Here is a 12,798-nt window from a genome sequence, read left to right as displayed (position 1 = left end):
CTCCATTTCCGCTCGGCTGCCCGGAGCCCTGTTCTGTGAGCTCGCAGTGAGTCGTCGAGCCACGGAGCAGGAGGGGAGGACCGAGCCGGCCTGGAGGATAGGGGACAGAGAAAATCAAAGGATGCAGAAAGGGAGGAGAGGAGGGTTGAGGAGGCAGAATCAGGAGATAGGTTGGAGAAGGTTTGAGCAGAGGGAAGAGATGATAGGATGTAAGAGGAGAGAGTAGCGGGAGAGAGAGAGCGAAGGTTGGGACGGCGCAATACCATCCGAGTAGGGGCAGAGTGAGAAGTGTTGGATGAGAGCGAGAGGGAAAAGGATACAAGGTAGTGGTCGGAGACTTGGAGGGGAGTTGCAATGAGATTAGTGGAAGAACAGCATCTAGTAAAGATGAGGTCAAGCGTATTGCCTGCCTTGTGAGTAGGGGGGGAAGGTGAGAGGGTGAGGTCAAAAGAGGAGAGGAGTGGAAAGAAGGAGGCAGAGAGGAATGAGTCAAAGGTAGACGTGGGGAGGTTAAAGTCACCCAGAACTGTGAGAGGTGAGCCATCCTCAGGAAAGGAACTTATCAAGGCGTCAAGCTCATTGATGAACTCTCCAAGGGAACCTGGAGGGCGATAAATGATAAGGATGTTAAGCTTGAAAGGGCTGGTAACTGTGACAGCATGGAATTCAAATGAGGAGATAGACAGATTGGTCAGGGGAGAAAGAGAGAATGTCCACTTGGGAGAGATGAGGATTCCAGTGCCACCACCCCGCTGGCTCGATGCTCTAGGGGTATGCGAGAACACGTGGGCAGACGAGGAGAGAGCAGTAGGAGTAGCAGTGTTATCTGTGGTAATCCATGTTTCCGTCAGCGCCAGGAAGTCTAGGGACTGGAGGGTAGCATAGCTTGAGATGAACTCAGGCTTGTTGGCCGCAGACCGGCAGTTCCAGAGGCTGCCGGAGACCTGGAACTCCACGTGGGTCGTGCGCGCTGGGACCACCAGGTTAGAGTGGCAGCGGCCACGCGGTGTGAAGCGTTTGTATGGCCTGTGGAGCGAAGCGAAGTGCGACTGCTTGCTCCAAACCAATGTGTCCCTCAGAACAAGATGCATGACGAAAAACGCTAACCTGCGTTTCACAATTCTAGACTTGGTAACAAATTCACTTCGGAGCGCAAGAAGGTACTCAAAGTGCGCTAATTCAGTGCGTTTCACCCTCGGAGCATTCAGAGCAGTGATGCCAATTTAGCAATTTTGTTGCTAGATTTAGCAACTGTTCAGACTTTGACCATTGCACAACTTGCAACAAGACACTGAAAGAGCATGTTATTCCAAGTGTGTTTGTGTTTGAATAAAGACCCGAAGAATGAAATCAATGTGTGGATGTTGATTGGACAATGTATATGTGCTTTGCAGAAGCCATTTTTTTTTTGCATTCCCTGTAGTGTGTATTTTACTTTATTTAACAGAATGAGGATTTGGTCTGAGAAACTATGCTGATTATAGCATGATAGCAATTTTTTTTTAAATAAGGTAATGTTTCTATGACCCCCTTTCAAAGAGTCGCTCATTTATCACTTTCTTGCAGATATACAGTGCCTTCAGAAAGTGTTCATACCCCTTAATTTATTCCTCATTTCGTTTTCTTACAGCCTGAATTCCAAATGGATTAAATTATAGTTTTTTGTATCATCTCACCCAGCTACAGACAGTACCCCATAATGACAAGGTGAAAACATATTTTTTGAATTTCTTTCAAATCTATTGAAAATGAAATACATAAATATCTCATTTACATAAGTGTTCACAATACATGTTAGAATCACCTTTGGCAGTGATTAAAGCTCTGAATCTTTCTGGGTAAGTCTCCAAGAGCTTTGCACCCCTGGATTCATGGTGGCTCTGAATAAGTCTTGACGGAGACAGAGCTTGTTTTGCCAAGGAAAGTGAAAAGGACTGAGGGAAAGTAAAATGGAAAATACATGGAAAGGAACATGGAAGTACCTCAAAGAACATTGCATTTTCAAGATCATGTAACATCAAACATAACATTAAAATGCATCTTATATTCCTGTCCTTACAGAAAAACCACATGATTTCAACTTACATTTTATGTGAAATCATGTGAAAACATGTTTTGGAACACAACGTGATCACGTATTCACATGTGTAGTTTAATGTAGTTTAATGTAATCCCATGTGTAGTTTAATGTAATCACATGTTGCTTTACATGTTATCACATTATCTTCACATAAGATTATATGAAAACATGTTTTTGGATCACTTCCCGTGTTCACATGTGAAATGTATGTGTTTTTTGCGTATCTGACTGGATAGGATGGGTGATTCAGCAGAGGACAGAGCAAAGCTGACCAGCGTACAGGAACTGTGTGTCCCTGACAAGCAGGCCACCAAACGTCCATGCAGTTCCACACTCAAGGTTCTTAATTAATAATGCTTTAAAACGCACAGGTATGATTGTGCATGTGTAATGGGTTGAAAACAAAGTCACTAAAAACAGACACCCATTTATTATACCCCCCCCCTCCCCCGCCAAATTGTTTATGTATTTGTCTTAATTAATCTAAATTGCATTTTCTACATACTTTAGCGTTAGCAGGCCATCAGGCCAATAGATGGCGCTGTTGCACTGTTGTAGCTGGAGAAACAGCAAGTTCTGGCCAAGCGCTCACCATTCTGCAGAATAAGGATCAGAACTTTACTGAGGTAAACTGGGTCTGTTCTTTTTACTATTACAGGTATGTAATAGAACTTCCAAACGTTCAAATATATACACAATATGTAATAACATGCTATTTAACAACTTTGTCAAGTTATTATCACGTTAGGAAAGGTCTTGTTTTGGCTTTGTGTCGAACTGAGTGAGAGAAGAACGTGATTTACATTGAGTGAGAGTATATGTTAGCTTGATGCTAGCTGAGGTAAAAAACGATTTACAAGTCACAGAGACTATGTTTACTGAGTAGCTTACTTGTACTGGATTTTGTCTATGAGATTTTTATAAAGAATCATTTGTTAGGGATTTCTGAGTTGTTATTGGTTTTTTGGTGTAAAATTGTGCTCACTAGCTGGTAAACTGGCCGAGCACGCTCAGTCTGGTGGTCTTTTAGTGCATACAGTGAGAGAGAGACAATTTTCTGGAGGTGCCACTATCTTAAAGCTGAATGTATTGTTGTCAGTTTTCTATAGAGGTAGTGGTATATAGAAAAACATTCAGTTATTTACGGTTTCATATATAGATGTTTCTATTGTATGAATGTGAAATACATTGTGGTTTTCATGTGAAACCATACACTAAGACAGGGTTATTTGTGGAACATTATTTAATTCTGCTTTAGGTAAAGTGCATTTATGTTGTGTAATTTAAAGTGTGCACTTGTTTGATGTGAATATTTTCAAAGTACTAACAAGAAAATAGACAGTTGAACAAGAGAAAAAAAACATTCTTCAGAATAAAGAAAGCGGCAGAACTTTGCAGACATAAACTTGTGTCCGTTCTTTTTACTATTGCAGGCCACCTCAGCTACACATGCACTCTGTCTGCACACGCATCCACGCATGCACATACACACGGACAAACACACACTAATGTTCTCTCTCTTGTGTTTGTCAGCAGTTCATCGTGTCCCTGTCGTTTTTCGCCTACTTCACCAAAGCTCTGTCAGGGACCTACATGAAGAGTGCCATCACTCAGAGAGACACTTTGACCTGTCCAGCTCTCTCATCGGACTCATAGACGGCAGCTTTGAGATGGGTATCAACAATAACATTGAGTTGCTTGAGAATTCATGTAGTAAAAACCAGATACAGACTACAGTATGATCCATTTTTTTGTGGTTCAATCAGTCTGCTCTTAATATTGTCCAGTTTTATAGTTGTTCCTATTAATTGATTGACTGGCGTTTGTCCATGACTCTACTGTCAAACCCCTAACATTGTTTTTTGTGCTGCTATGTTGTTGCAGCCTAGTATCCAAACTGATATGCCATTTTTTGTTTAAAAATTTAAAAAAACTGCGCATGGATGCAGTTTCTTGTCCTCCTCGTTCCTCGTTCCGCTGTGAAAGGACCGCACCAGCTCCGGTGTCCGAGGCGTCCACCTCTACCACAAAGGGACGAGTAGGATCAGGATGAACGAGGAATGGGTTCGGAGGTGAAACGTCCCTTGAGCTCTATGAATGCCCTGTCAGCCTCGGGATTCCAGCAAAAACCGGCTTGAGTGAGGTGGAACAGGGCCTTATGTGTTCCGGAAGGGTTTTTGGAGAAGATCAGGATGTCGTCGAGGTAAACAAAGACGATCCGATTCAACATATCCATAAGAGTGTCATTGATCAATGCTTGAAAGACTGCCGGTGAGTTCGATATTCCGAAGGTCATGACTAAATACTCAGTGACCACTAGGGGTGTTAAAGGCAGTTTTCCACTCATCTCCCTCCCTGATTCTCACCAGATTTTAAGCGTTGCGGAGGTCCAGTTTGGTGAAGAATTGGGCTCCTAGGGCCAACTCCAAGGCGGCGGACATCGGGTAGGGGTAACGATTCTTGATCCTAATCCTTTTCAGCCCTCTGTAATCGATGCAAGGACTGAGGTTTGGGTCAGAGACAGAGAGACAAGGGATGCGTTTAGACAGGCAGCCCAATTCTGATATTTTCTCCACTAATTGGTCTTTTGATCAATCACATTAGATATTTTTGCATCAGCTCTTTTTCAGAGCATATCTGATTGGTCAAAAGACCAATTACTCAAAACAATTACTGAATTGGGCTGCCTGTCTCAACGAAGCCATAGAATCCTGGACATGCTCCAACTGAAATGTTCCCCCCTGTCAGTACTGATGTTGAATTGCATTTAATACACTTTTTTGTTCTCCCATCCCCTGTAGGTTTGTTGAACATGAGTGGAAATGAAACTCCAGCACACTGGTAGCACTAAAGACGTGTGAGTATAACTTTTCCAGGTGAGTTGAACCTGCCTGTGCGTGCGGTGGGGATATTCCTGGGAGGTCTACTGATGAAGAGGTATAAGCTTGGCGTTATGTCTGGAGCCCAGCTGTCTTTCGTCACCTCCTTCATGGCCTACCTCCTCCTCCCTCTGCAGTCTGGCACTAAGTGTGACAACGTTAAGGTGGCTGGTCTAACCGTGTCCCACAACGGGTAAATATGACATCTGATTGGTTGGTGGGTTGATAAAAACAAAAGTTTTGATCAGTGGAATATGAGGGAGAGTTAGACCAAAACACACATGGGCTTGTGCCGGGGCTTCCTCTTGTGGGAATATACAGTATGGTTGTTACTGAGCCAGGATTCCTGGCTGTTTTGTCACTGTGCCTATGCCAATGATTGTTCAGCAACAATTATTTAAACATCATTATTACCAGCCATTTTCTCTGTCCCCCAGGTCCCCTGGTGTACGATGGCAGCCTGTTGTCAGAGTGTAACAGAGACTGCTCCTGCTTGGCTGGGGAGTGGGACCCTGTGTGTTCAGACAACGGCATCACCTACACCTCCCCCTGCCTCGCAGGCTGCTCCAGCTTTACAGGTTACGGCAAGAACACGGTACCAATACTATTAATGTACTGAGTGTACAAAACATTCACAGGGATGCTGGGCCATGTTGATTCCAATGCTTCCCACAGTTGTTTCAAGTTGGCTGTATGTGTTTTGAGTGGTGGACCATTCTTGATACACACGGGAAACTGTTCAGCGTAAAAAACCCAGCAGCGTTGCAGTTCTTGACACAAACTGGTACCCCTGGCACCTATTACCATGCCCCGTTGAAAAGCACGTAAATATTTTGTCTTGACTCCTTGGACTCATCACTCCTTGGACTCATCACATGTCTCAGTGCCTCCTTAGGAGGGAGGGGGACACCACCACGGGACAGCCCCCACACTCATCGCTAGAGATCGAACTTCAGACTCCCTCCAAAAACCACTGAACACCTCAACACACCGAAAGAGATTAAGGTGCACACTCTTAGAGGGAGCCGGAACAGGGTAACCCCCTCCAAACTCACAAAGACACAGAGGAGGAGGAACTATCCAACACCCAGGGAGAGAGAACGAGTGACCTCAGTTGAACACAGTCAGAAAGAGGAGGTGGAAGAGGCGTTAGGTAGAGGAGGAGGTTACCCCAGAGGCCATTCCTCCTGTTAATGTGAGCAAGAAAGAGCAGAAGGCTTCTGATCAGCCAAATGGCAGGCAGAGGGAGAAGTCATAGTGATTCACACCCACAGAGAGAAAGACAACCCACACAACCTCTTGGTTGAGATGAACCACACAGAGGTAGAGGCAGAGGGCCTTCAGGGCTAGCCAGTCAGCCTGCCTGCTCTGATCCTCAATTCAATTGTATTTAAATTCATGTTCATTAAAGATTTTTTTTCAAGAATTGAAAAGTCCCATTTACGTAATGATAATTTTTCACTGTCTTCAACCCTCAAGAACCAGGGTGAATCTGGGTCACCCTTTTCCTGGGCAAACACAACTTGCATATCGTCATAGACTAGGCCGAAACGTTAATCTTTTAACCTTGCTTGAATAAAACTATGCATTTTTTATAGTGAGCAAGAGTTGCGCTTTTTCCTTTTCTATGATGATTCAAGTTTTTGGTTACACCTCAACTCAACATTGGTTTGAGTTTATTTTATTTTTACAGGGACAGTGCACATTAATCAACGTTTGGCTTAAAGTGCCTGTTTTAGCCAGCCGGCTAATTTTCAACCGCAGTCCCTAGGCAGGTTATTAAAAAACAATGACAATACTTACAATCATTGAGCAGTGAGCACACGCAGAGCAACATAGGACAAGCAAGACGTAGCATACAGACAGCAACATAGAACAAAAAGCAACAAGACAAAATCCATAAAAGCAACAAAGTGTTTCCACACCTCACAAGCTACAGACAACAGACAACATGGAAAGCGGCAATACACAGCTAGGGATTATGTTCACAAATCTGATTGACCTTTAGCCATGTCTTCATCCTTTTTGTGAAAGTGTGACAGGTGTTGCAGTTATGTGTGTCTGATTGCAGTGTATTCCAGACATGGGAAGCTCTCACAGAGAAAGCGGATTTACTAAAGGTGCTTTTCCTTAAGGGAACTAACTATACAGTCACCTCTCATGGCAGACCTTGTGGATCTGCTGCCATATGTTTGGGTTTTCTGTTTAACAAAAATACTGAGTGGAGGGGGAGCCAGGCCATTTAGGATCTTGATTACAAGACATGCGTCGGTGTATTGCACAAGATTTTCCCAACTCAGGAGCTCATGCTTTCTGAGGATGTAACAGTGATGATGGCTATTGGGCTTCCTATCAAGCACTTTGAGAGCCTGTTTGTAGACAGACTGAATAGGTGTTAATGTTGTACAGCAAGCTTGGGCCCAACTAGTCAAGCAGTATGTTAAGTGGGGGAGTATCATAGATTTGAAGTACAGTTTTGCTACCTCTGTAGTCAAACAATTTAGTGTCTATCAGAAATTAGCTAGGTTGAATTTGGTTATTTGAATGACCTTTTTCCACATGCTTTTTAAAAGAGAGATTGGAATCAAGTATGATGCCAAGGTACTTAAAATCAGATACCACCTGGAGCTTCTCCCCTGACATATAGACATCTGGCTCAGTAGCATCTGTTGCCCTCTTTGTGAAGAACATGCAGACAGTTTTTTTCACATTGAGATGCAAACACGAGTCACTGAGCCACTTTGTAACGTGGACCATTACAGTAGTGAGTTCTTGTGCAGCTTGTTGTTTGCTCTTGGCATGCACATATATCACTGCATCGTCTGCATACATTTGAACTTCAGACCCAGTACAGACAGAAGGCAGATCATTAATGTACAGGCTGAACAGGAGGCGCCAAACACATCATTGGCTTTAGAGTTCTTTAGTGAGCTAATCACCTTGTTCACCTATGACTCAGAAATCTCCCTTATGATGAAGACAGGTTGAGCGTCATTCACTAGCACTGAGCCCAAGAAACCAGTGGAGGGGCTCTGTGTCAGTACCCTGACTGAGTCAATAAAGTAGGAATTGAAGGCTATTGCTATTTCGACTGCATCCTGTGTTAGATTGAGTTTTTATGGAGCCATGTATCTGAAAGGCAGAGGAAGTCAAGGTTGGAGTCTGTGAGAAGATGTTGAATTTGATCACTTTTTGGAATGACACTACGAATGTTCAAGTGCCCCCCTAGTAGTCCCTTGGGCTTAGCTCATGGGTCCCAGATGACTCGAGAGTTTTTATTTTATTATTTCACCTTTATTTAAACAGGTAAGCTAGTTGAGAACAAGTTCTCATTTACAACTGCGACCTGGCCAAGATAAAGCAAAGTAGTGCGACAGAAACGACAACACAGAGTTACATGGAATAAACAAGCGTACAGTCAATAACACAATAGAAAAAAAGAAAGTCTATATACAGTGTGTGCAAATGGCATGAGGAGGTATGGCAATAAATAGGCCATAGTAGCAAAGTAATTACAATTTAGCAGATTAACACTGGAGTGATAGATGAGCAGATGATGATGAGCAGATGATGGTGTGTAAGTAGTGATACTGGTGTGCAAAAGAGCAGGAAAGTAAATAAAAACAATATGGGGATGAGGTAGGTAGATTGGGTGGGCTATTTACAGATGGACTATGTACAGCTGCAGCGATCGGTTAGCTGCTCAGATAGTGGGATTGACACATTGAAAAAAGTTAGATTTTCTGTGTTTTCTGACGGCTGGGTTTAGGCCGTTTTGTTTCGTTTTGATTAGGGGCAGTTCGGTAGCGCAATTAACAATCCCTCCCGCTTGCACTGGATGCGGGGAACTAATTAAAACAGCTTGCGTACCAGAAACAAAGTCAGGGATCGTATATAGCGACTTGTGTTTGTTTGAAGAGTCAAAATCTATCCTGGAGCCGGATGAGTCGAGAGAAACCATGGGACCATAGCACTCCCCCACTTCCACAGCGGCGACGATCAGTGGACGAGGCCATCCACTGCTTTCCACTTCAGTGAGTATCGCTGGTTCGGTGATGTTAGGCCCAGGATTGAGTTACACATCCCCGGAGAGCAGGAGGGTAGTGTTAGGGTTGAACTGGCTATTTGTATGCATAACCTTAATAATATACTGGGGAAGCTATGCTAAGTACATAAACTACGAGTAAATCAACTGTTGAAGACAAGAAGAACTACAACCGGCAACAGGAAGTGCGTCACGACGCTGGGATCAGCGTACACGCCTACGACAGGAGGAGCAAGTTTAAACCACGCTCCTCCTCCCTCGGACAGGCCAGCATTGAGCGGGAAATATCTCTCAGTATAAAAGAGAGAACAATATGATGTGTCGCTCTCTTCTCTGTTTTGCCCTGCGAGGTAAAACAGCGAGACCGTATATATACGAACCACACATATACCACACACGTGTTTGCATTAATTAAAGTACAGCTAAATCAGAAGTTACTATGTGCTGACTATTTTGTTCTGTTACCAGAAACGAACTGTCGCAACATTAACAGTAGTGAACAGGTAATTTAACAGTTTCCGATAACTGTTGGGCTTGTGTTTGTTATGCCTAAGCGGGTCAGTGGAATAGGGAGCGAGGTAGACTTGGCCATTATTCAGAACATTATGGTATGCTGTGTACTGTCCGCTCCCGTGGAACGGTGAACCAATGTATTTTGTGTTGATATTCTCCGGCAGTAGATTTATTGTGTCATCCCAGCAAGGACGCACTGAGATTATCAGTAGAGCGGCTACATAACTGACAATCATGGCAATGTACTGGAGATAAAACACATCATTGCGCTTTAAATCTTTGCATGAGTTACTTAGCTGGGGTCGGCGTACACCTGATGATTTAGATAAAATAACACCACCCTCCCTTCCGTCTGTCATTTTCCTTTCCCTTCGTTTTTTTGTTGTCAAATAATATTTTTTAAATGTACAAAGTAAATTATTAAAAGCATTAAAATTGGGATGTTTCCCACTTATTTACACAACCTACTCCACACTTTGCAAAGTGAAAGGTTATAGAAAAGTTCTGAAATTAAGTAGTAAACAGAAGAAAAGCAGAATTGAGTCCAATTACAATGCAAATAATTTAATGGTCTATGGTTCAATCCCATTTCTGAAGGTCTGATGAATAATTAATATTGTTCCTCCTCTTCCCTGTAGCAGGCGCAGCAGCACACTGCCCTCCAAAGCCTGCAAAAAAATCGCCGGACTGCCCCTTTCCTAGCTCTGCATGGAACATCCAGTGTCACATCCTTGGTGACGTGTGGAGTGACATCCAGGATGACCACAGCAACATCCTCTGAAAAGGGAAAAAAGAGGAACAGAATGTAATCAAATGCAAACCGTAGCTTCTAACCACTGGCCAGTTGAAAGGTTCTCCTAAGATGTCATGACAAACGGCACCTGTCAGAGTGCTCTCTAAGTGTTACTCACCTGCTTGGATGTCAGCTGGCAGAGTGGTGAAGACAGCCATCGTGAGAGTCCTTTCTTCAGGTGTGACATCCACAACCCCCAAGAGGGAAGAGATGGGCTCTGCCTCTGAATTAGGGGTGATGTCCACAACCTCCAGGTGGGAAGAAGCCGGGTCTGCCTCTGTATTAGGGGTGATGTCCACAACCTCCAGGTGGGAAGAAGCCGGGTCTGCCTCTGTTTTTGGGGTGATGTCTTGAACCTCCAGGTGGGAAGATGCCGGGTCTGCCTCTGTCTTAGGGGTGATATCCACAACCTCCAGGTGGGAAGATGCCGGGTCTGCCTCTGTCTTAGGGGTGATATCCACAACCTCCAGGTGGGAACAAGCCGGGTCTGCCTCTGTTTTTGGGGTGATGTCTTGAACCTCCAGGTGGCAAGAGGCCAGATCTGCCTCTGTATTAGTGGTGATGTCCACAACCTCCAGGTGGGAACAAGTCGGGTCTGCCTCTGTTTTGGGGGTGATGTCCACAACTTCCAGGTGGGAAGAAGCCAGGTCTGTGTTATGGGTGACAACAACAATCCTGATGATCTCTACTACTACAAGGCACCAAGATATCATCAGAACAGGCATCTGTCAGTGTGCTCTCTATCATTGCTACTCACCTGCTTGGATGTCAGCTGGTTGTGTGGTGGAGACGGCCACCGGGAGGACAGGGGGGACTGGTAGGGTGGCTGCAGGGGGCTGGAAGCAGCTCTGCACCTCGTCCGCCACAAAGGCACAGACAGAGCTCATATACAAAGGGCTCTGGAGGTCATCCGTGGAGAAGGACTGACTGATTCTCCCGAGGATCGACCGCACAGAGTCAAAAGCAGCAGCCCTGGAGAAAGGGATGTGATGTGAAGGGTCCTTTAACATGCTGGAAAGCTTCTCCACTACGGCCGCCACCATGCCCACGGCCATCCCGCTTATTAGCATTGGGTGCTCTGAATGGCCTTCCTCTGGCTGAAGCCACAGGGCCAGGAGGAGCCTGGGCACAACCTCCACCACCACCTGAGATGGGCTGAGCAGGTTGCTACGGGGATCATTGGACTGCTCGCCCAGAATGTTCCTCACAGCTCTCTCCACGATGCTGTGGACTTTAGGATCGCTGAAATCAACAAAAAGGAGAAGACAAAGCTAAACAATGTGCAGTGTGCTCACAGAGAACACAGTCTTAGTCTGTTTCTGCGTAGTTCCAGATGTATAGATAAATGGATCAAGTCATATGCAGGGCAGTACATGGAACTCACATGTCAGCTGGCGAGGTGGAGTGCATGGAGCGGCGGAGCTTGCAGAAAGCCTCGTGCTCTATGTCCATCATTTTTAGGCAAGTGTTTACTTCCCAGGCCTGCGGTATGAAACAGGAAGTCCCATTAGTGTAATTTCACAACAGATCTATTCTGCTGTGCTAACTAGTTGTTGAAAGGCCAGTAAAGAGCTCACTGACTTGTGGTAAGTCTCTAACTCTCATTCTCTTACCAGCCGAGCGAGGTCATTTCCCTCCTCCAGGGTTTCCTTCCACACCCTTCAAATAAAACACAGAGCAATTCAACTTTCCTGGCTTCTGATTTTTCTGTTGTTAATTTTACCCACACCTCTTGGAGTGCTGCTGGTGGCAGGGAATGGCAGTGAAGGTGAGCGCTGACGTGGTACTCACCTCTCCCTAAGGGATTTTTTGCCCTGAGACACCAGCCAGTTGCTCATGTGCTCCGTGGTGACATGTGGCGGGACCTGGCCTTGACTCTGGAGCAGCAGATAGTGAACCATGAGCTTCTTCTGCAAGATGAGGTAAGGTGTGAGACCATGCCACGAAATACCATATCATGTGCTTTCAGAAGGGTCTCTTGCAACATTTCACAACTACTCATGCGTGACAATTTGCAAGTGATATTAAGAACTCTTATGACCAACTTCTCTAAACTGTCTTGAAATACAACTCTCTTTCTGTTGTTTATGTTTTTGTGGGATGAATCTTACCTGTTTATTGTAATATGTTTCCTCCCAGCAGGCCTGCAGAGTCTGAAAATAAAGGCTGCTTCTACAGAATTCCTTTGAAGATAATGAAAATAATGATTCTTTGTTATGCACATTATGCACAGGGATTTACACTATGCTAAAATGAATTTCTCCTAAGATTACCTTTGTGGGACCATAAGTGAACTCTGGAATGCACCAAACCCTATCCATGGTAAGATGGGGAAGAAATGCAGCGCTATAGATATACGGGATGCTCTAGAGATAACAGGAATGACTTAAAGTCGATAATGATCACTGACTGTGGAGTCGTCCAATATGTTGCACTTAGAATTGAGTTGTAGGCGATGTTTGGCGCAAAATAGAATGTTTACATTCTA

At 44.5% G+C, this 12,798-nt stretch overlaps 1 protein-coding gene and 1 long non-coding RNA gene across 2 annotated transcripts; one reads left to right on the top strand and one right to left on the bottom strand.

The window, feature by feature from the left end:
* The first annotated feature begins 4,316 nt into the window (after positions 1–4,316).
* On the top strand, positions 4,317–5,487 carry LOC115168989 (uncharacterized). Its single transcript, XR_003870794.1, has 3 exons — positions 4,317–4,524; positions 4,882–5,152; positions 5,397–5,487. It is a non-coding gene; the product is annotated as an uncharacterized LOC115168989 (long non-coding RNA).
* A 4,581-nt stretch (positions 5,488–10,068) lies between these two features.
* On the bottom strand, positions 10,069–12,271 carry LOC115168988 (uncharacterized). Its single transcript, XM_029724583.1, has 6 exons — positions 12,102–12,271; positions 11,924–11,969; positions 11,695–11,792; positions 11,068–11,552; positions 10,429–10,635; positions 10,069–10,294 (listed from the first exon to the last, which is right to left on the bottom strand). Exons 1-6 carry the CDS (start codon positions 12,209–12,211, stop codon positions 10,128–10,130), a joined length of 1,113 nt encoding a protein of 370 aa, XP_029580443.1. The 5' UTR covers positions 12,212–12,271; the 3' UTR covers positions 10,069–10,127.
* Between the last annotated feature and the right edge of the window lie 527 nt (positions 12,272–12,798).

The sequence above is a fragment of the Salmo trutta genome, chromosome 30 (genome assembly GCF_901001165.1).
Source record: "Salmo trutta chromosome 30, fSalTru1.1, whole genome shotgun sequence".
Taxonomy (NCBI): domain Eukaryota; kingdom Metazoa; phylum Chordata; class Actinopteri; order Salmoniformes; family Salmonidae; genus Salmo; species Salmo trutta.
The sequence above is the reverse complement of the archived record's forward strand: the minus strand, read 5'-3'. Positions and strand labels throughout refer to the sequence as shown.